The following is a 25439-nucleotide window of genomic DNA, read 5'->3' as shown; positions in this document are numbered from 1 at the left end:
CACCCAGAGGTGTCCTTCAGCTGGCCCCTAAACAAATATATACTAGTTCAGTGATAATGAACGCCATACTAATTTCCAAATTGTACACAACTAAAATTAAAATAATACAAGACTAACAAAGGCCAGACGCTCCTGACTTGGGACAGGCGCAAAAATGTGGTGCGGTTAAACATGTTTGTAAATTGATTATTGTAGATAATTTATAATTTGGAAGAATAACATATCAACTGGTGATATTCACAAGATAACAAACCCTGGTCCTTCTGAACATTGTTCCAACATGTATCAGCAAATATGTAAAATTAACAAGCATTTTATGTGTTTTTAACAATACATAGTCCTACCAGTTACAATTGTATTTGAAAAAAATTCTAGCCATATCTCTGCAAAAATCATCAGACAGATAGAACCAAATATCTTGATCTGTAACTTGTCATGAAAACTTTTTAGCAATTTTCAAATAAATATCTTGAAGCATGCATAAAAAAGTGTGATAAACTGATTATTTGAATAAATTTTCTTATTCCAAGGACCATAACTCGGAACAAAATAATCCGACCAGAACTTGACACTTGATCTGTAACTTGTCATGATAAACAATAATCCAAATATCAAATCAATATATTCAAGGATGAAGAAAAAAAGTGTGGAAAACTTAGTTGCCTGACTGATGAATGGACAGATAGAGTGCAAACATAAACCAACAACTTATAGTAGCTGCTCAGGCCATAGTTATTATATTTTTAGTTTTACGAAATTTTTTGACAAGACCAATGGGTAGGAGGACGAAAAAAAAAATCTGCTGCTGCTGCTGATATTTTTTTATAATACCAACCGTCAATATCAAATTTTTTTTTTATTTCACCAGGAGATTTTCTACTAGTGTAACAACTATTTTTTTTTCTTGACAAGGTTTGAATTGAAAATCAATGTGCAACAACTTACTAAATCACCAAGAGCATAAATTTAGATTCTTTCATGCAGTTATGAACTAAATTTTATTTTTTTTGCATGAAAAACACTGGGTCGGAGGAGAAAAAAAATTAAAATCAACATTTTTAATTTAATTTTTTTTCCTATTTGGCAAAAATTAGGGTAGGAGGGTTCGTAAAACAAAAAATAAAAAAACTACGGCCTCAGCTTTCTCTTAAAACCATGGCAAATGATGATATAAAAGAAATGGAAAATCCTTCTAACCACAGTTCTATCATGTATCAATAGAAAGTACAAAATTTAGACTGATGAATTTTCCTTCTGCATTCTATTACACAAACATAACAGGCAATAGATAATAATAAATAATTCTTCATCTCTTTTAATGTTTATACACATTAATTTCCACTTAGGCCTTGTATCCTCTGCTCTTCCTACGTCCTCTAGCTCTCTCAAATTTCCTTCCCTTGGAGCGTACCAATGGACTGAAAGTAGAAAAAATATTTACCATTTTAACATAACAAGTATGAATTCAGAAAATTCTAAAGGTAGTGCAAAGTCAATTAAGATAAATCAATAAATTTGAATCCACACCAGTACTGATAATTATTGTAAAAATGTTTGCAATTGCCGGTTTGTTTATGTTCCACACTGGTAAGGCCAATTTTTTTTAAACAAGTGTTTCCTGCTAATGTGCTGAAAATAAAGGTAAGTAGACAATTTAAATTTATTTTAAAAACATGTTTTAACGGGTTACTACCAGGAAGTCAGTCAGACTTAAACTGTGCTTGTGTGATCTTTTTGGCCCACATAGCCAAAATGTTTAGTTCCATTGAAAACTTACTGATGCAAAAATTGGTTTTAGTATTTCTTCCAAATTCAACAAAAATATTTAGTTGATATGTTTTGTTGATTTGACATCATTATATTTTCAGAAGAGAGAATAATTACAGTATGGGCAAGAAATATTTAGGCAGATGCAAAGAATGCAAATCAAGGCATGCAAATAAACTCATCATAGATACCAGGAATAAATTTAGTATTTACACCAGACAGGCGTTTCGTTTACAAAAGACTCATCAGTGACACATATTTCAGTGATCGTAAAATCATTGATTTTTTACTTATAAAATGAGTTTGTCAGGGAATTAGTACTGTGAATGGTATCCAAGCACGAGGTATTTAAAATCAGAAAACTTACGCTGTATGACTGTGTGGAACACCAGTAGCAGCACCAAAGTAACGGTAAGATTCTCTGGCTTTCCTTCTACCTAAAATTATAACAAAATATACTTCATTATTCAATCAATCTCCATCTTAAATGAATGGGAACGCCCATACAAAAATAAATAAAAACTATTTCTTTATCAAAACTAAGTTTTCAATTCATTTTAATGTATACAGTATTATTGGTTTTCCCATTTGAATGGGTTTAAACTAGTCTATTTGGGGCCCTTTGTAGCTTGCTGTTTGGTGTGAGCCAAGGCTCCTTGTTGGAAGACTATAACTTATGTTTTTTTTCTTTTACAAATTGTGACCTGGATGGAGAGTTGTCTCATTGGCACTCATACAACATCATCTTATATCTTTATACAGTCAAGAATTTTCTTTGTTTAAAAGTGTATATATTTGCCCTTGATTTAGATCTTACCTTGAACAATAACAGTATTCTTTCCTCTTGGTGATTTGAGGGCCAGCTGATCAAATGTCATAATTTCTCCTCCAGCCTTCAGAATTCTTGCTCTTGCTCTCTCTGTTACTCTTAGAGCACATACCTGAAATTCAACATAAACTATTTCAATATTCTATAATCGAGACTGTAAATTGCAAAAAATAGTTTTACAATTTTCCATAAAAGTTTAAATTATAAAAATTTGGCAATTCACTGTTTATTTTATGTATTAAAGGACTTGTTAGGGAACAAAACTTATGTGATGGTACCCAAATTACACTTATTTTGACAGTTTTTTTACTCAAGTTTTTTTTAGGATCAAGACAAAAATTTCCATTTTGAGTTTTTTGCAGCCTCATCCTTGTATATTATAAAGGTACACCAATTTGATTTTAAATCCATATTAAGCCATAGAAAATGGGTTTGAATCGTCCTCCAAACTATCCATGATTCCGTAATGAGGAATACCCAAAATTGCATCCATTCTAAAAAATTCACATCATTAAAAATCAAAATAATATTTTTTCAAATATTTAGAACAATTTGACATTAGCACAAGTTCACTATTCATGTTTTTAAAAATTGATGTTTGTAACATTTCTTTGTTCATTTTAAAAAGATGAAATTTTGTGAACGTCACACATGGTGGCATTTTTCATACATTTTTCTTTTACAGTAAATATATTATTGTTGATATAAATTGTGAATGTTTAGTGTATATTTGAATATTTACCTATTTTGTAAGAAATGTAAAATGTCAAGTAATCCAAATACAAATTTTTGTCTCCAAGAAAACTTTGGATAAGTGCAATTTGGGTATTGTGACCTTATATTTGCTTGATAAGTAAAAGTAATTGCATAAAATATATATACGAAGGTGTCTTGAAACTATATATCAATTTTGGAGTACCTGTGCTATTTTTTCATTTGGCCAGGAAAAATGTTTCATCAGAAAATGATATTTATAGATTAGTTAGTTTATCATTTCCATTTCATTATATTTCTTTTATTTTTTTTTGAGACATGATTGTGGTTGTGGAATCCATCTTGTCATAGTCATAGTTGTCCATGAGGCATGTTTACTCGTCTTTTTAATGATAAGATTATTTCACTTTGGAATTAAAATTAGTAAGATCATATCATAGGGAACATGTGTACTAAGTTCCATATTGATGGAACTTCAACTTCATCGAAAACTACCTAGACAAATCTGACAAAAAACTTTAACCTGCACTTCGCACTATCATTTTCCATGTTCAGTGAACTATGAAATTCGGGTCAAAACTTTAGTTTGCAGAGTTTGCAAAAAGTGTCAGTCCTCAGGATTTCAGGACCAAAATTTTGCATAGGACTGACACAATTTTAGTATTTTTCAATAGATTAATAGTGAGGACCAGAAGATTTTCTTCAAGGACCACCAGGGGGAAAAAAAATTTGCGATCTCTGAGTTAGGCATTAATATTAGAAAGATCATATAATGTGGAACATGTGAACTAAGTTTCAAGTTGATTGAACTTCAACCTCATAAAAAACTTACTTGACCAAAAACTGTAACCTGAACTTTGCACTATCATTTTCTATGTTCACTGGCCCATGAAATTGGGGTAAAAACTTTAATTTGGCATTAATAGTAGAAAGATCATATCATGGGGAACTTGTGTACTTAGTTTCAAGTTGATTGGTTTTCAACTTCATCAAAAACTACCTTGACCCACCTGAAGCGGGATGAACAGACGGAGGCAGACCAGAAATCATAATGCCCTCTATTATCGTACATGTAGGTGGGCATTAATGGGGGCAAAATGTTTATTTCATCACACAGGTCATGAACCTTAATAACAGGTCTCCCATATTCATTATTGTTAATACAAGATGTATCAGGCAATTGATATCTTTCATTGACAGCTCTTATTATCTTCCAACAAGTTTTTTATACCTTAATTTTTGGTATCTCCATTATACGGACATCATCAGTAATAGTTCCTACAACTACAGCTGTCTTGTTGTCACGTCCTTTCTTCTTCATGAGACGAACCTACAGCAAAATAAACTGTACTAAAATGTGAACTATCAAACAATGATCACATCAAAGACTACATTGGAATTAAAACATTTACAGAAAGACCAGAAATTGTATTCAGAGTATTCTTTTACAAAATAAAAAGATCATAACAACTTAATCTTAAAGTAGCATGAAACTACGGTTTCAGATTTGTCTGAACAGGGGTTAAAAAATTTTGTTACAGCTAACTAGCCCAGGACTTTTTGGCAGGAGGATTATACTAGCCCTGTTTCAAGAACTGCTAGCCCATCAAAACCAACCTGCTAGCCCAAGTATCACTTACAAATCACTCAGGGTTTGCTGCATAAGACGCTGGGAATGTGTGTCATGTTTTAAAGGCATTTGTTCACTATAATTTAATAAAATAAAATACATAGTCTCAGGCTTTTCATCCTCAACAACCGACCTTGCCTACGGGAATCTTTCATTCCATGTCGCTATGAACGTTCTTTTTCACTTGTCCCGATCGTACTTTCTATTATTTTTTTTTAGATGTATCAGCCTCATAAGAATCCCCTTCATTTGCCGATTTTCGTGTTGAACTTGAAGTTGATGAAGTTTCTGCGCTTGCCGTAGTAAAATATGTTGATATATTTTGATGCATTGACATAGTTTCGTGCTCCCTGCTTAAACAGTTGTCCCACAAGAGTCTAGACGGATCAATACCTATCAATACATTATACCCCCCGGTACCGTTAATTGAAATACTCGGTACCGTTAATTGAAATACTCGACAGAACCTATGAAAAATATCCCCGTTATAACAAAAAACGAGAAATCGATATTGAAAGTACAATAACTGCGATCAATACATGATACCGGGCCACCCGGAGTTATTTGTTCTATTTTAGCTCACCTGGCCCAAAGGGCCAAGTGAGCTTTTCTCATCACTTGGTGTCCGGCGTCCGGCGTTAGCTTTTACAAAAATCTTCTCCTCTGAAACTACTGGGCCAAATCAAACCAAACTTGGCCACAATCATCATTGGGGTATCTAGTTTAAAAAATGTGTGGCGTGACCCGGTCATCCAACCAAGATGGCCGCCACGGCTAAAAATAGAACATTGGGGTAAAATGCAGTTTTTGGCTTATAACTCAAAAACCAAAGCATTTAGAGGAAATCTGACATGAGGTAAAAATGTTTATCAGGTCAAGATCTATCTGCCCTGAAATTTTCAGATGAATCGGTTAACCTGTTGTTGGGTTGCTGCCCCTGAATTGGTAATTTTGAGGAAATTTTGCTGTTTTTGGTTATTATCTTGAATATTATTATAGATAGAGATAAACTGTAAACAGTAATAATGTTCAGCAAAGTTAGATTTACAAATAAGTCAACATGATTGAAATGGTCAGTTGACCCCTTTAGGAGTTATTGCCCTTTATAGTCAATTTTTAACAATTTTCATTAATTCGGTAAATTTATGTAAATTTTCACCAAATATTTTTCTCTGTTACTAATGGGCAAGGTTCATTATAGATATAATTGTAAGAAGCAAGAACGTTCAGTAAAGTAAGTACTTCAAACACATCACCATCACCAAAATACAATTTTGTCATGAATCCATTTGTGTCCTTTGTTTAATATGCACATAGACCAAGGTGAGCGACACAGGCTCTTTAGAGCCTCCAGTTAAAACATGTTACTGTGCATGAGGTGAGAACCTGTACAAACCAGTTCAAATTCTTGGAATCCCCCGGATGACGTAATTGAATCTGATTGGCTAAGACAGAAAAGTGATGAAGGGATTTTCCACTTTCTATTTTAGACATGCCAAGATTTTTTTGTTACCAGTCCGTCGAGCATACTGGGTTATAAGTTTTGGTTGCCCGAGACGTAAATGTCTAGTCCCGGGCGTCGGGCTAGTGGATTTTTTAACCCCTGCTGAAGGGTAAAAAAAGTGACAGTACAAGCAACTTTTATGATTTTGATGTGTAAAATTAGATTATACTACATAGTTCATGTACATATAGTTGTAAATTACTGAATAGGATGATCTTAACAATTTTGGGAAACAGACCAAACTAAACACATTTGCAGAGGAAAAATATTGTCATTAGTCAGTAATGCTCTAAACTAACGTCTCGTACACTTAGTGTAAATATTAACTCTTTCAAAGCTACACAAAAAAAAAGAAAAATGGCTGCTGCAACTGCATTTTTTGTGTGTTCATTCAATAGAACAGTATATTCCTGTTCAGACTGCTGTATCTTTTTTTATTATGAGAGATATAGAGTTTTTGCATGAAAAATGCTCAGGAGAGCATGACTTGTAATAATAGGCATTTAATTCCATGATTTTTTGTGGGGTTACCTGCATTTTGAGATAATTAACAGGTACAAGGTTTAATGTTTTACATTTGTGTTGAATTTTGAATAAAAACTACTTCTGTACCATTAATAAAATGAATAAATTTATCATATACTTGTGTACACATACTCACCAATCTAGCCAATGACAAAGGAGGCCTGTTTGTCTTGCTCATAAACAAACGTTTTAGAACTATCTTGTTGAACTTGGCATTTGTACGTCTTGCCAGAAATCTGTAAAGCTATAATAAAAATGAACAATGTAAGCATATTCAGACTTCATTTAAGTGAACAAAAATTTTAGTGTTGTATACATTAGTCTGCAGTTAAACTTATAACTTATATCAATGACAACCATTCTATTCTATACAAAAGTAAACATCATTATCCATGGTCTAACTAACTACAACTTCCATGATTTTTTTTCTATTTACACATCAAAACTTTTAAGAGGAGCATTAGATCCTAATGCTCTTAATATCGGATACAAGTCAAATTATCACATATATGTACATAAAATAATTTAGGCATTTGGTAAGTCAGCTTGGCACCAATCAATATTTTACCATGGTTTTTTTTCTTTAACAGATATCACGTTCGTTCGCGCCCAACACACTTTCCCACCCTACACGTTCGCACCCAAGGTCCGTTCGCACTGTACACATTCGCGCCCAATTTTATTTCAAATTCCAGTTGAATAATTGGAAAATCATGATTGTTATTATAAATTGCTTTGGTGTAGGTAAAACATTCAAGATTTCAAAATGAAAAACATAAAAAGATAACTGTTTTTAACAGCTTAATTTTGGTCCCTTTGATCTGAAGCAATAAAATATAGCAATATGTGAGCCAAAATTTGTTCCTGTGAAAAAAGTTTCAGTGGAACTAATTTCATAGAAAATATTTCCTGGGAGAACTTTTTTCACAGCATATTTCTATATAATTTGTTCCATCTATATGAAATAAGTTCCATTGCCAGTCACCTATATATACTTGTACACAAACCAATTAAAATTGGGCGCGAACATACTTTGGGTGCGAACATGTAGGGTGCGAAAGTGAAAGGGGGGAACATGAGTGGGTGCGAACGTGAATGGGCGCGAACGGACCTGGATTCTCTTTAACATATGTGGTATACACTGTGTCAACATGACATACAAGTATTCGACAAAAGGCGATGATCAAACTGGCCACATGCACACCTTTGAAATATGTGCAAACAGACAGCAAAGTGAAGATGTCCTAGGATTTATGCAGAACAACTAGATACCCATAATGAGACAAACGGATAGACAGAAGTAAAACCGCACATGTACCGTACCCTCCCCCCCCCCCCCCCCCCCACAATTTTTAATTGCGGAGTTACTGGGGGTGTCAATCTGGGAGTATTCAATAAGCAAATGGACTTTGTAGCATAGGTTGCTCGGTCCTTCTAAAGCTCATTCCAGGAGTAGTCAGTTTCTGGCTTTATTGATATTCAGACTATTCAATTGACTGCATGTATTTGACTATTCGCATGTGAACTCTGAAGTAGAGAATAAATCAAGATTGTCCTTGTCCCAACACATTCAGACTGCAATCATTATCAACGTACTACTATGCATATAATGTTATATCAAGGTAAATGGCTAACGCGTAGTTTATTTGATACATACTTTTACCAGGAGACGAAGATAGATATCCTGACTTTTTGGCTCCTTTCTTCCAGTTTTTCTGTCATACCTATGGGTAATATCGATACCCTAAAATAAATATAAGAATCAAGTTTTATTTGTGTGTCATAAAAAGGAGAAAATAATTATTTTCTACATTGGATGGGTCTAGATTCTTTAAGAGTTATTGAAGTTTACACGCTCACCATTTTGACGGTATTTAAAAAGGAAGTAGATGTAATAACAAGGGGAGATAAACCTAAAAATTTTATACGGCGTGCACGTTTACTAAAATTTAAGATTAGATTACTATATATTTATATTATCTTCTTGACAGATGCTTGATTATTCATCGATATATAATGCAAGCAAATTATTTACTGCAGTTCTATATAAGGAATAGAAATTGTGGAACTAGGACAGATATAATCGGATTTTAGGAGGTTTAATGCTCTGGTCAGAGACATATAATACAATTGTATTATATGTCTCTGCTCTGGTTTACCAAACAACATGACCATACCGAACTGACATATATATTAATTTATTGATTGTGTCGCATTACAAATACTTAGATGTTCATTTTCTGCATCTGAAAGTTTTCATCGAGCTAAAACTGAACTACAATGTATATTATCATCGGCTCTCATACAGCCCCCGATACAGCCTATGGTTTTTGCATCGGAACTAAACACATTTATTCAAATCTTCTCATATCTGTTATGATGGTATGATACTAAACCCCTAACGGGAAGGATTGTGCCTGATGTTCATGTGATGAAATCATAATCTTTCAGTCAGTTAAATTGATAACGTAATTTGTTATTTTCGCGACGTCAAACTGTGACATATCGGGAAATTAAGATGCATTTTTCGACTGATTTTTATCATTCAAACTGATTTAATTTGAAAACGAGTTCATGGACCCTTATTTTTCAAAACGGCATTTGGTTTCATTTTGCAATTTGATTTCATTTTGCAGGGAGATTATGTGACCCAAATTTTATGAAACTGTGAATAGAGGATTTTTTTTAATAGTGATAAACATGCAGTAAAAAATTACGTTTTTTCCTCAATTCATGAACATTTGATAAATATGAGTTGTTTCTGAATAAAAAATTGCATATTTTTAATGATATTTATATAATACAGAAATTACCGATTATTTAACAAAAAAACAATTTGTTTTTATCTTTTTTAACAAAAAAGTTATATGTCCTTCTTTCGAAAAAGAAACTACGGGCACAAATCTGAATTTCGAGCGAACATACAAAAGTTCGACCTCATTTTACTCAAAAAGTAGCACATGAAGGTATACTGATTTTTTATTACATATTTGATTTAATCAGGTGAAAAATAGCCAATATGCAAATTTTCATGAACTTGTAAATACAGGATAAAAACTGTATCGTATGCCCTTATAACTGCAAGATTCTAGTAGTCTGTTGTTATTTATGTATTATTTTCATTTGGTTTATTTTCTTTGGTTACATCTTCTGACACCAAACTCGGACTTCTTTTGAACTGAATTTTAATGTGCGTATTGTTATGCGTTTACTGTTCTACATTGGCTAGAGTTATAGGGGAGGGTTGGGATCTCACAAACATGTTTAACCCCGCCGCATTTTTGCGCCTGTCCCAATTCAGGAGCCTCTGGCCTTTGTTAGCGCTAGCTAGCCTTGTATTATTTTAATTTTAGTTTCTTGTGTACAATTTGGAAATTAGTATGGCGTTCATTATCACTGAACTAGTATATAATTGTTTAGGGATTTTGGATCCTCAATGCTCTTCAACTTTGTATTTATTTGGCTTTTTAACTATTTTGATCTGAGCGTCACTGATGAGTCTTATATAGACGAAACGCGCGTCTGGCGTATAAAATTATAATCCTGGTACTTTTGATAACTATTTACACCACTGGGTCGATGCCACTGCTGGTGCACGTTTCGTCCCCCAGGATATCACCAGCCCAGTAGTCAGCACTTCGGTGTTGTCATGCATATCAATTATATTGTCATTGTTATAAATTTTCTGTTTACAAAACTTTGAATTTTTCGAATAAACTAAGGATTTTCTTACCTCAGGAGAATATTACCTTAGCCGTATTTGGCACAACTTTTTGGAATTTTGGATCCTCAATGCTCTTCAACTTTGTATTTATTTGGCTTTTTTTAACTATTTTGATCTGGATCTGAGCGTCACTGATGAGTCTTATGTAGACGAAACGCGCGTCTGGCGTATAAAATTATATACTTTTGATAACTATTTAGGGGCCAGCTGAAGGACGCCTCCGGATGCGGGAATTTCATGCTACATTGAAGACCTGTTGGTGACCTTCTGCTGTTGGTTTTCTATGGTCGGGTTGTTGTCTCTTTGATACATTCCCCATTTCCATTCTCAATTTTATCTCAGTAAGGCTTTTATAACCTAAGAAAGGATTTTATAATTTTATAAATTTGTCTCCCTGAATAGAATACAGTGTAACGTATGGTTTAACCCATTTTGTTATATAATTCAGAGGTTGTTTTTCTCTTTTTTTTGGGGGGGGGGGGGGGGCGGGGTATAATGTTTCGTGTAATACATTACAATCCTCCTTATTTAATCTTGAACATATTTATAACATGAAATCTCAAGTGTGAGAAACTTCATCTCAAGTTCTCAAAATTTATACAGGGTGTATACATTGAAAATAAGTGTAAATTTTGCTGTATTATCAATATCCAATTTGGTGTGTCTCACCATACATTATACTAGTATATGATATTGTAAAGTCAATTGTTAAATACTGGTATAGATTTGAAAATCTTCAGTCTGAATTCAGCCTGTTGAAAGATGCTTATATGTATGCAGCCTAGAGCTTCACAAATATAACATGTATAATATAACTGCTTGATTTTCATTTGTTAAAAAAATATTAGGCTTTTTGTAAATTAATCGAGAAGTAAAACATTAGGGAAAATATAATTTTTTGAATATATCTAACAAATTTATTCACTCTATATATGTAAACAATTGGTGCGTTAGCCGAGCAAATGCTTCTGGGTGAAAATTGTTCAAGTATTCAAAAGTTATAAAACAAACTGATTTTTGATATATGAGAATTATCTCTCTTTGGTTAAGAACTTTCATTGAGAGGAGCTATTTGTAAATTACGTATATCTACTCATAAGCTACAAATTGAAATTGGTCGTTTTTCTAATATTCCACGAAATGAAAGAATTTAAAAATAAATACTCCTCTGGCTGTGTTCAATATATGAAATCCATATTTTTAACTTAACTCATTTGAAAAATTTAATCTGATAGAGATGATCTCATTGACTGTGTTTGCAATAAAACAAAAACTAACTTTTTGCTCTTCAACTTTTACTTGTTTGGCTTTATAAATATTTTGATATGAGCGTCACTGATGAGCCTTATGTAGACGAAACGCGCGTCTGGCGTACTAAAATTTATAATCCTGGTACCTTTGATAACTATTTACTTTACTTAACAATCAGCAAACAATAATTTATCTATTAAGCTGTGAAGACAATTAAGGTTCTTGTTAAATGCTATTGGAAAACTTATTCAAGTTAATATCTTGTTTTTATTAAAGATGAGCTACACATATACCACAAGCTTGAATTAGGGAACGTACATAGGTTCGGTAGCGGAGCCCAACCTGGAAAACGCGGACGACCTAGACCTATCGTCGCAAGGTTTATTTACCACAACGATCTTGGAAAATTTTGTAAAGCCAGTTGAAAATTTCAGTAGTTTAGTATACTGGTGGAAAATTTCTTCCGATTTACTTAAAACTGACCAAGACGTCATGATAGGAAATATTTATATCCCTCCAGAAAATTCTGTATACAAGGTTCCTAATGCTTTTAATGAATTAGAACAAGAATTTTTGAAATTTTCTGTAGAGTACAAGTATATACTTTTAAATGGTGATTTTAATAGTAGAACTAGTCGAGATGTAGAATATATTGAAATTGTTCATAGTCAGCATGATATTGTTGATACTGATAATGTAGATATTTTAAACAATCTAGAATTATATGATATGTCTAAAGTTAGATATAGTATGGATACAAGTAAAAACTCTTATGGTAACATGTTGTTAGAAATGTGTAAAAACAATAATATAATTATACTTAATGGTAGAGTAAATGGTGACAAAGAAGGCAAATTTACTTGCCGTCAGGCCAGTGTTGTTGATTATTTTATTTGTACTCATGATTTTCTATGTTTCGTTGTAAATATGTATGTTCAAGACTTTTCCAAGCTTTTCTCAGATGTCCACTCTCCGTTAATATTATCTTTAAATTTTGAAGATGGTATTGAGGAAGATGTGCATATTGCTGAGAACAGCGTGGAAAATGCCAGAGAAGTTAAACGGGTACAAAAATGGGATGTTGAGAAAAAGAAAGATTTCGTAGAATTTATCGACAAGGATAAAATTTCAGATTTTGTTGCCGAATTAGAATCAATTGACAGTAACCATTTATCTCAAGGCAAAATTAACGAAGTAGTCGAAAAAATTAACAGCATATTATTGGATGCTGCAGAAAATGTTCTAGGTACATATAATGCTAGCTTAGGAAATCGTACAGGGAAAAAAAGGGGGAACAAACCATGGTTTGATAAGCAATGTTGGAATAAGAGAAAGATTTACAGGGGAGCAAAGAGAAATTATAACAGTAATAGATCAGAAGTAAAAAGGGAAGAAATGAAAAAGAAAGAACGGGAATATAAACGCCAGATGGATAAATCGATGAGGGAATATAGAAAAAAATTTCAAAAACATATGAAAAACCTGAGGACAAAAAATCCGAAGGAATATTGGAAAATTTTAAATAGGGGAGGGAAAAGAAAAAAACCTAATATAGCATTAGATGTATTGTTTGATTTTTTCAAAAATTTAAATAACGCCGAGATTACAAATGACGTCACAACTGAGCCGAATGACATTCAAGGTTTAAATGAAGTTTTGAATTCAGAAATTACCGCAGATGAGATTATTAAGTGTATACGAGACTTGAAAAACGGAAAGGCTAGTGGCGATGATTTAATAATCAACGAATTTATTAAAAGCACATCACACATTTTTATACCCGTTTATGTGAAACTTTTTAATATGATTTTTGATTCTGGTACTTTGCCTGAAATATGGCTTATGGGAAATATTATACCTTTTTTTATAAAAACAAGGGTGACCAATCTGATCCCCAATATTATAGACCAATTACTATACTCAGCTGCCTGGGAAAACTTTTCACATCTGTTTTAAATCTTAGATTGAGTTCTTTCTTAGAGGATTATTTATTATTAAATGAAAACCAGGCTGGCTTCAGAAAAGGTTATTCCACAGTAGACAATATATTTGTTATTCACATCTTATTTGAGTTGCTAAAGAGGAAAAAGAAGAAACTATATTGTGCTTTCGTTGACTTTGCGAAAGCTTTCGATACTGTTTGGCGGTCTGGTCTTTGGTCAAAACTTATTAAACATTCGATTAACGGAAAAATGTATAACGTTATTGTCAACATGTACAATAATATCAAATCACGTATTCATTTTGGATCAGATTTTTCTGAATTTTCCCCTTGTTCCATTGGTGTTAGACAGAGAGAGAATCTCTCTCCTTTGCTTTTTTCCATTTATCTTAACGATCTGGAATTGTTTTTACAGAATAATAATATAGAAGGTTTGTGTACTATCTCTGATGAGTTAGAAATAGAGTTAAATGTTTATTTAAAATTGTTTGTCATTTTATATGCTGACGATACTGTCTTAATGGCAGAATCTGAGATAGATTTACAAAGACAACTGGACTCCTTATATGAATATTGTGAGTTATGGAAACTAAGAGTAAATGTGGAAAAAAGTAAGATTGTAATTTTTTCACAAGGTAGACTACCGCAACATATTGTTTTTAAGTATAATAATATAATACTAGATATTGTGAGTGAATTTACTTATCTTGGTGTATTACTGTCTAGATCAGGAAATTTTTCAAGAGCTAAAAAAAAGCAATGTGAAAAAGCAACACATGCTATGTACGATATTATTCGAAAAGGTAGAATACATAATCTGTCAATTGAATGCCAACTTGATCTATTTGATAAAATTGTTAAACCAATACTTCTGTATCGGTGCGAAGTTTGGGGTTTTGGAAATAATTCAATAATCGAGAGGGTTCATATTAAATTTTGTAAAATATTACTTCGAGTAAAAAAGTCTACTCCTGATTTTATGATTTATGGTGAATTGGGAAGATATCCATTTGATATTTCAATTAAGTTACGAATGATAAATTATTGGTTCAAGTTGGTAACCGGAAAACCTGACAAATTGCCTTTTATTTTGTATAACTTAGCAAATGCCAAATATGGTACAACTATTTTATGGTTAAAACAAGTCAAGTCAATTTTAGACACTTGTGGCTTGTCATATGTATGGGAAAATATCTTTTTTGTAAATAAAACATGGCTACATGTAACCATCAAACAGAATTTAATAAATCAATTCAAACAAAAATGGCTAGCAAGCCTACAGGAATCACCAAAAGCATTAAATTATCGTTTATTTAAAGATACTTTGGAGTTTGAAAAATATTTTAATATTTTGGATGATAGGCAAATATCCTTATTTTTTAAATTTCGAACTTTGAACATGAAATTTCCAATAGAAAATGGAAGATGGCAAAAAATAGAAAGAGAAAACAGAAAATGTGTATTATGTAATTCAGATGCCATTGGTGATGAATACCATTACATTTTTAATTGTTCAGCTTTTGATAACTGTAGAAAACATTGTATTGCATTTTACTATAGAAATAGTCCAAATACATTGAAGTTTTATGACTTAATGATTTCAAAAAAATGTTCAGAACTGAACGAACTATGTAAACTTATTAAGGAGATCAATAACAAATTGAATTTTTCTGGGTGAACAATTGTGAATGCCTCTATCTACTTTCGTACATTATTTATTTATGTAATTTTGAAATATGTATAATTATCTCTATACCTTTGTAATTTGGTTTGTGAGAATAAAGATATATATAATATGAGTTAGATGTATTAACTTCAAAATATTATATATAATAAACCAAGTGCTTTATTTTCTATGTACAGTCTAATTGTATCGTAATTGTGTAGGTAAATTCTATGTATCTATGCTAATAAATGGTCTTTTCCCTTATCCTTGTAATCTCTATATGCCACTTAAGTTATGGGCCCTTTATTGGAAATAAAATATATCTTAGCTCTATGTATTTTTTCCCGATTTCTTGATTTTTCGATTTTTCGATTTCGACTTCGAAGTGAAAGGAGAAAACGCCAAAAACGCAATGTCCGCAAAGTCTTAAATCAAATGTTGTCCATTTTTCTACTGTTAACGAGTAATTTTGAAAACTATAGTTATTGAATACTCACGCCGAGTGTCGTTCGGTTTATCGAGATATTTGATCGTGAAAGAATACATAACGGTGGTCAAGCATTGCGTTTGGATCGCGAAAGATCTGACCGGTGCGTGAATGTGATCAAATGTAAATTCTACCTCAGAATATGTGAAATAAAATCGCTAAATAATATCAAAACGCAGAACAAATCCTAAAAAAAACAAATATGTCGATTAAAATGATTCAACTTTCTCAACAATACTGTGCAATAAAATACAATACAATGTTTTTATTTCCAAATTAAAGGGCCCACTAAGAGCAGATTCAGATTCAGATTCAATATTTTATTAAAGTCTCACTACTTGCAATACATAAATATACAGTACATACAGAGTATATACACAATATAAAACAGATAATACACAAATATAAATTACAAGTACCATTCTATTAAGAATTATGAGAGACTATAAAACCATTTCTATATAAAACTAGTTAAAATACATACGATTATTAAAATCATTTCATTTTAAGAATATAAAAAGGTATTTCTTCTACTTAAAATATCAAAGCAGGTTTTGACAACCATATGGTCCGAGAACACAATTAATTCGTAGTGCATTTCTTTTAGAACATAAATGAAAATTAAAAAAATCCCACCTGCGCTTTCTCAATGAAATTTTTACAGTGTGTTGTACTACTTTTGGGACAAATTATATCAAAAATATAGAAAACTTCATCGCCTCTAACTCAAAATATGGACAATTTTGTGTTTAGAGTGTCTTGAAATCTTTTGACAGCTTCCGAAGTGCTAATTTTTAACCTTTTTCAGCTGGACCAAATCACTACTTTCCTGTAAAATTCTGGACCCAAATTTTTTTACAGTGTAGTTTCAACCCCCTACTTACAATTTGAGGCATTAAACATGGAGAAATAAATTTGGACGGGGTATACAAATTATTGGCAAGTAACCCACTGTTAACACTAGGGACTATATTCGTGAACAACGAAAATCAAGGGACGACAATTGTGGTCTCGGACCTAATAGGATAGAAAGAGTTGACAAATCTTAAAAAAACTTGGTATGACCAGAGCTTAATAAATTATAACACTGCTTGCAAAGTTTCATAACAATAGGATATATATTATAGACAATGTGCTAAATTCTATACTCATCTTTGCGTGTTAAATTTTGACGTTAAAATTGAATAATTTCAACTATCAACATTTTGGGATTTGAAAATTAAAATATTGCAAAAAAATACTTTTTAGATGCCCTAATATATCATTTATTATGTACTAAAAGCAATAGAGTACTCATTTGATTTATCAGACTTAGCATAATTATTCAAAAGTCAAATTTATATCAGCCTGGGCCTAAAAATTGAGGTTTTTCAATGAAAGGGGGCCTTACATGAAGATGTAATATTTTCCAGCAATTTCAAATTTGTGAAACTTTTTGGTTATAAATAATCCTTACATATGTATTAAATGTACTTTAAATGGAAAGAAAAGTCACAAATAACATATCATATTATTTTAAAAGGGTCTTAAGCCAAGTAAGACTGGAAAGAAATAAGGGTCAATTTTGGCCGTGCCACATATCTACATTAAAAAATGCATATTGAGGCTATAAGAAATAAAAAATTGTGTCTTTTTATCATTTCTATACTCATGTGACATGATACAACAAATCTGAGCCCAAAAAGGCTCTTGCAATTAACTTTTCTTACAGACAGTATGGTCTGATACAAAGATTTTTGCCTTTTTAATGAAAAACTTGAATGCAATTTTAGTCTCAACAGGCTTATATCTAAACCACTTGCTATCCTACAGAAGAAAAGAAAGATATTATGTGAGATGGAACAGGTACAATAGACATTGTAAAGTGCTTTTGATACAAATTTAGTGAGGTCTTTATTGTGGACTTCAAATTTTATGTACCAAGAACCCCACTTTTGACTTCATCCAAACAGGGCGTTAGACAAGGGTCATTTATACAACACATTTTGTACATATTGTCTGAGATAATGTTCTTTTCTGTAGATTCTGAGTTCATAAACAAGTAAAAGAACTAGATAAAGGCATATAAACACAAGTATTGACACATGAAAACCTGTCAGATAAAAAGTCAGGATGCCATGTATGCATCATTATTGAAAAAGCCTTAAAATGCCTATTTTGACCATAAAATGCCAAAATTGGTCATTTTTGCAGAAATTCTATAAAATAAAAGTTTAAATCCTTTAGTTTCATGCTATTTGACAAATTGAAACCATCAAATCATTTAGGGAAGTTGCCAAAGTACAGATTCTATATTTACAGACTTCACCTAATAGGATAGAAAGAGTTGACAAATCTTAAAAAAACTTGGTATGACCAGAGCTTAATAAATTATAACACTGCTTGCAAAGTTTCATAACAATAGGATATATATTATAGACAATGTGCTAAATTCTATACTCATCTTTGCGTGTTAAATTTTGACGTTAAAATTGAATAATTTCAACTATCAACATTTTGGGATTTGAAAATTAAAATATTGCAAAAAAATACTTTTTAGATGCCCTAATATATCATTTATTATGTACTAAAAGCAATAGAGTACTCATTTGATTTATCAGACTTAGCATAATTATTCAAAAGTCAAATTTATATCAGCCTGGGCCTAAAAATTGAGGTTTTTCAATGAAAGGGGGCCTTACATGAAGATGTAATATTTTCCAGCAATTTCAAATTTGTGAAACTTTTTGGTTATAAATAATCCTTACATATGTATTAAATGTACTTTAAATGGAAAGAAAAGTCACAAATAACATATCATATTATTTTAAAAGGGTCTTAAGCCAAGTAAGACTGGAAAGAAATAAGGGTCAATTTTGGCCGTGCCACATATCTACATTAAAAAATGCATATTGAGGCTATAAGAAATAAAAAATTGTGTCTTTTTATCATTTCTATACTCATGTGACATGATACAACAAATCTGAGCCCAAAAAGGCTCTTGCAATTAACTTTTCTTACAGACAGTATGGTCTGATACAAAGATTTTTGCCTTTTTAATGAAAAACTTGAATGCAATTTTAGTCTCAACAGGCTTATATCTAAACCACTTGCTATCCTACAGAAGAAAAGAAAGATATTATGTGAGATGGAACAGGTACAATAGACATTGTAAAGTGCTTTTGATACAAATTTAGTGAGGTCTTTATTGTGGACTTCAAATTTTATGTACCAAGAACCCCACTTTTGACTTCATCCAAACAGGGCGTTAGACAAGGGTCATTTATACAACACATTTTGTACATATTGTCTGAGATAATGTTCTTTTCTGTAGATTCTGAGTTCATAAACAAGTAAAAGAACTAGATAAAGGCATATAAACACAAGTATTGACACATGAAAACCTGTCAGATAAAAAGTCAGGATGCCATGTATGCATCATTATTGAAAAAGCCTTAAAATGCCTATTTTGACCATAAAATGCCAAAATTGGTCATTTTTGCAGAAATTCTATAAAATAAAAGTTTAAATCCTTTAGTTTCATGCTATTTGACAAATTGAAACCATCAAATCATTTAGGGAAGTTGCCAAAGTACAGATTCTATATTTACAGACTTCACCTCTTAGGTCCGAGAACACAATTAATTCGTAGTGCATTTCTTTTAGAACATAAATGAAAATTAAAAAAATCCCACCTGCGCTTTCTCAATGAAATTTTTACAGTGTGTTGTACTACTTTTGGGACAAATTATATCAAAAATATAGAAAACTTCATCGCCTCTAACTCAAAATATGGACAATTTTGTGTTTAGAGTGTCTTGAAATCTTTTGACAGCTTCCGAAGTGCTAATTTTTAACCTTTTTCAGCTGGACCAAATCACTACTTTCCTGTAAAATTCTGGACCCAAATTTTTTTACAGTGTAGTTTCAACCCCCTACTTACAATTTGAGGCATTAAACATGGAGAAATAAATTTGGACGGGGTATACAAATTATTGGCAAGTAACCCACTGTTAACACTAGGGACTATATTCGTGAACAACGAAAATCAAGGGACGACAATTGTGGTCTCGGACCTAATAGGATAGAAAGAGTTGACAAATCTTAAAAAAACTTGGTATGACCAGAGCTTAATAAATTATAACACTGCTTGCAAAGTTTCATAACAATAGGATATATATTATAGACAATGTGCTAAATTCTATACTCATCTTTGCGTGTTAAATTTTGACGTTAAAATTGAATAATTTCAACTATCAACATTTTGGGATTTGAAAATTAAAATATTGCAAAAAAATACTTTTTAGATGCCCTAATATATCATTTATTATGTACTAAAAGCAATAGAGTACTCATTTGATTTATCAGACTTAGCATAATTATTCAAAAGTCAAATTTATATCAGCCTGGGCCTAAAAATTGAGGTTTTTCAATGAAAGGGGGCCTTACATGAAGATGTAATATTTTCCAGCAATTTCAAATTTGTGAAACTTTTTGGTTATAAATAATCCTTACATATGTATTAAATGTACTTTAAATGGAAAGAAAAGTCACAAATAACATATCATATTATTTTAAAAGGGTCTTAAGCCAAGTAAGACTGGAAAGAAATAAGGGTCAATTTTGGCCGTGCCACATATCTACATTAAAAAATGCATATTGAGGCTATAAGAAATAAAAAATTGTGTCTTTTTATCATTTCTATACTCATGTGACATGATACAACAAATCTGAGCCCAAAAAGGCTCTTGCAATTAACTTTTCTTACAGACAGTATGGTCTGATACAAAGATTTTTGCCTTTTTAATGAAAAACTTGAATGCAATTTTAGTCTCAACAGGCTTATATCTAAACCACTTGCTATCCTACAGAAGAAAAGAAAGATATTATGTGAGATGGAACAGGTACAATAGACATTGTAAAGTGCTTTTGATACAAATTTAGTGAGGTCTTTATTGTGGACTTCAAATTTTATGTACCAAGAACCCCACTTTTGACTTCATCCAAACAGGGCGTTAGACAAGGGTCATTTATACAACACATTTTGTACATATTGTCTGAGATAATGTTCTTTTCTGTAGATTCTGAGTTCATAAACAAGTAAAAGAACTAGATAAAGGCATATAAACACAAGTATTGACACATGAAAACCTGTCAGATAAAAAGTCAGGATGCCATGTATGCATCATTATTGAAAAAGCCTTAAAATGCCTATTTTGACCATAAAATGCCAAAATTGGTCATTTTTGCAGAAATTCTATAAAATAAAAGTTTAAATCCTTTAGTTTCATGCTATTTGACAAATTGAAACCATCAAATCATTTAGGGAAGTTGCCAAAGTACAGATTCTATATTTACAGACTTCACCTAATAGGATAGAAAGAGTTGACAAATCTTAAAAAAACTTGGTATGACCAGAGCTTAATAAATTATAACACTGCTTGCAAAGTTTCATAACAATAGGATATATATTATAGACAATGTGCTAAATTCTATACTCATCTTTGCGTGTTAAATTTTGACGTTAAAATTGAATAATTTCAACTATCAACATTTTGGGATTTGAAAATTAAAATATTGCAAAAAAATACTTTTTAGATGCCCTAATATATCATTTATTATGTACTAAAAGCAATAGAGTACTCATTTGATTTATCAGACTTAGCATAATTATTCAAAAGTCAAATTTATATCAGCCTGGGCCTAAAAATTGAGGTTTTTCAATGAAAGGGGGCCTTACATGAAGATGTAATATTTTCCAGCAATTTCAAATTTGTGAAACTTTTTGGTTATAAATAATCCTTACATATGTATTAAATGTACTTTAAATGGAAAGAAAAGTCACAAATAACATATCATATTATTTTAAAAGGGTCTTAAGCCAAGTAAGACTGGAAAGAAATAAGGGTCAATTTTGGCCGTGCCACATATCTACATTAAAAAATGCATATTGAGGCTATAAGAAATAAAAAATTGTGTCTTTTTATCATTTCTATACTCATGTGACATGATACAACAAATCTGAGCCCAAAAAGGCTCTTGCAATTAACTTTTCTTACAGACAGTATGGTCTGATACAAAGATTTTTGCCTTTTTAATGAAAAACTTGAATGCAATTTTAGTCTCAACAGGCTTATATCTAAACCACTTGCTATCCTACAGAAGAAAAGAAAGATATTATGTGAGATGGAACAGGTACAATAGACATTGTAAAGTGCTTTTGATACAAATTTAGTGAGGTCTTTATTGTGGACTTCAAATTTTATGTACCAAGAACCCCACTTTTGACTTCATCCAAACAGGGCGTTAGACAAGGGTCATTTATACAACACATTTTGTACATATTGTCTGAGATAATGTTCTTTTCTGTAGATTCTGAGTTCATAAACAAGTAAAAGAACTAGATAAAGGCATATAAACACAAGTATTGACACATGAAAACCTGTCAGATAAAAAGTCAGGATGCCATGTATGCATCATTATTGAAAAAGCCTTAAAATGCCTATTTTGACCATAAAATGCCAAAATTGGTCATTTTTGCAGAAATTCTATAAAATAAAAGTTTAAATCCTTTAGTTTCATGCTATTTGACAAATTGAAACCATCAAATCATTTAGGGAAGTTGCCAAAGTACAGATTCTATATTTACAGACTTCACCTAATAGGATAGAAAGAGTTGACAAATCTTAAAAAAACTTGGTATGACCAGAGCTTAATAAATTATAACACTGCTTGCAAAGTTTCATAACAATAGGATATATATTATAGACAATGTGCTAAATTCTATACTCATCTTTGCGTGTTAAATTTTGACGTTAAAATTGAATAATTTCAACTATCAACATTTTGGGATTTGAAAATTAAAATATTGCAAAAAAATACTTTTTAGATGCCCTAATATATCATTTATTATGTACTAAAAGCAATAGAGTACTCATTTGATTTATCAGACTTAGCATAATTATTCAAAAGTCAAATTTATATCAGCCTGGGCCTAAAAATTGAGGTTTTTCAATGAAAGGGGGCCTTACATGAAGATGTAATATTTTCCAGCAATTTCAAATTTGTGAAACTTTTTGGTTATAAATAATCCTTACATATGTATTAAATGTACTTTAAATGGAAAGAAAAGTCACAAATAACATATCATATTATTTTAAAAGGGTCTTAAGCCAAGTAAGACTGGAAAGAAATAAGGGTCAATTTTGGCCGTGCCACATATCTACATTAAAAAATGCATATTGAGGCTATAAGAAATAAAAAATTGTGTCTTTTTATCATTTCTATACTCATGTGACATGATACAACAAATCTGAGCCCAAAAAGGCTCTTGCAATTAACTTTTCTTACAGACAGTATGGTCTGATACAAAGATTTTTGCCTTTTTAATGAAAAACTTGAATGCAATTTTAGTCTCAACAGGCTTATATCTAAACCACTTGCTATCCTACAGAAGAAAAGAAAGATATTATGTGAGATGGAACAGGTACAATAGACATTGTAAAGTGCTTTTGATACAAATTTAGTGAGGTCTTTATTGTGGACTTCAAATTTTATGTACCAAGAACCCCACTTTTGACTTCATCCAAACAGGGCGTTAGACAAGGGTCATTTATACAACACATTTTGTACATATTGTCTGAGATAATGTTCTTTTCTGTAGATTCTGAGTTCATAAACAAGTAAAAGAACTAGATAAAGGCATATAAACACAAGTATTGACACATGAAAACCTGTCAGATAAAAAGTCAGGATGCCATGTATGCATCATTATTGAAAAAGCCTTAAAATGCCTATTTTGACCATAAAATGCCAAAATTGGTCATTTTTGCAGAAATTCTATAAAATAAAAGTTTAAATCCTTTAGTTTCATGCTATTTGACAAATTGAAACCATCAAATCATTTAGGGAAGTTGCCAAAGTACAGATTCTATATTTACAGACTTCACCTAATAGGATAGAAAGAGTTGACAAATCTTAAAAAAACTTGGTATGACCAGAGCTTAATAAATTATAACACTGCTTGCAAAGTTTCATAACAATAGGATATATATTATAGACAATGTGCTAAATTCTATACTCATCTTTGCGTGTTAAATTTTGACGTTAAAATTGAATAATTTCAACTATCAACATTTTGGGATTTGAAAATTAAAATATTGCAAAAAAATACTTTTTAGATGCCCTAATATATCATTTATTATGTACTAAAAGCAATAGAGTACTCATTTGATTTATCAGACTTAGCATAATTATTCAAAAGTCAAATTTATATCAGCCTGGGCCTAAAAATTGAGGTTTTTCAATGAAAGGGGGCCTTACATGAAGATGTAATATTTTCCAGCAATTTCAAATTTGTGAAACTTTTTGGTTATAAATAATCCTTACATATGTATTAAATGTACTTTAAATGGAAAGAAAAGTCACAAATAACATATCATATTATTTTAAAAGGGTCTTAAGCCAAGTAAGACTGGAAAGAAATAAGGGTCAATTTTGGCCGTGCCACATATCTACATTAAAAAATGCATATTGAGGCTATAAGAAATAAAAAATTGTGTCTTTTTATCATTTCTATACTCATGTGACATGATACAACAAATCTGAGCCCAAAAAGGCTCTTGCAATTAACTTTTCTTACAGACAGTATGGTCTGATACAAAGATTTTTGCCTTTTTAATGAAAAACTTGAATGCAATTTTAGTCTCAACAGGCTTATATCTAAACCACTTGCTATCCTACAGAAGAAAAGAAAGATATTATGTGAGATGGAACAGGTACAATAGACATTGTAAAGTGCTTTTGATACAAATTTAGTGAGGTCTTTATTGTGGACTTCAAATTTTATGTACCAAGAACCCCACTTTTGACTTCATCCAAACAGGGCGTTAGACAAGGGTCATTTATACAACACATTTTGTACATATTGTCTGAGATAATGTTCTTTTCTGTAGATTCTGAGTTCATAAACAAGTAAAAGAACTAGATAAAGGCATATAAACACAAGTATTGACACATGAAAACCTGTCAGATAAAAAGTCAGGATGCCATGTATGCATCATTATTGAAAAAGCCTTAAAATGCCTATTTTGACCATAAAATGCCAAAATTGGTCATTTTTGCAGAAATTCTATAAAATAAAAGTTTAAATCCTTTAGTTTCATGCTATTTGACAAATTGAAACCATCAAATCATTTAGGGAAGTTGCCAAAGTACAGATTCTATATTTACAGACTTCACCTAATAGGATAGAAAGAGTTGACAAATCTTAAAAAAACTTGGTATGACCAGAGCTTAATAAATTATAACACTGCTTGCAAAGTTTCATAACAATAGGATATATATTATAGACAATGTGCTAAATTCTATACTCATCTTTGCGTGTTAAATTTTGACGTTAAAATTGAATAATTTCAACTAT

At 31.4% G+C, this 25439-nt stretch overlaps 1 protein-coding gene across 1 annotated transcript; it reads right to left on the bottom strand.

The window, feature by feature from the left end:
• Positions 1-1299: 1299 nt before the first annotated feature.
• LOC134725537 (large ribosomal subunit protein eL18-like) lies at positions 1300-8857 on the bottom strand. Its single transcript, XM_063589438.1, has 6 exons — positions 8627-8857; positions 7106-7213; positions 4542-4640; positions 2585-2708; positions 2135-2204; positions 1300-1418 (listed from the first exon to the last, which is right to left on the bottom strand). The coding sequence occupies exons 2-6, from the start codon at positions 7145-7147 to the stop codon at positions 1343-1345; spliced, it is 411 nt and encodes a 136-aa protein (XP_063445508.1). The 5' UTR covers positions 7148-7213; positions 8627-8857; the 3' UTR covers positions 1300-1342.
• Positions 8858-25439: the final 16582 nt, after the last annotated feature.

This window comes from Mytilus trossulus, chromosome 7 (genome assembly GCF_036588685.1).
Source record: "Mytilus trossulus isolate FHL-02 chromosome 7, PNRI_Mtr1.1.1.hap1, whole genome shotgun sequence".
Taxonomy (NCBI): domain Eukaryota; kingdom Metazoa; phylum Mollusca; class Bivalvia; order Mytilida; family Mytilidae; genus Mytilus; species Mytilus trossulus.
The sequence above is the reverse complement of the archived record's forward strand: the minus strand, read 5'-3'. Positions and strand labels throughout refer to the sequence as shown.

Excerpts from the sequence above, each read along its gene's own strand:
- LOC134725537 (XM_063589438.1), bottom strand. The coding sequence starts at position 7,147 with ATGAGCAAGACAAACAGGCCTCCTTTGTCATTGGCTAGATTG. Across the intron at positions 4,641-7,105 it reads CTTTGTCATTGGCTAGATTG|GTTCGTCTCATGAAGAAGAA; the intron begins GTGAGTATGTGT and ends ATTTTGCTGTAG. Across the intron at positions 2,709-4,541 it reads TGGAGATACCAAAAATTAAG|GTATGTGCTCTAAGAGTAAC; the intron begins GTATAAAAAACT and ends GTTGAATTTCAG.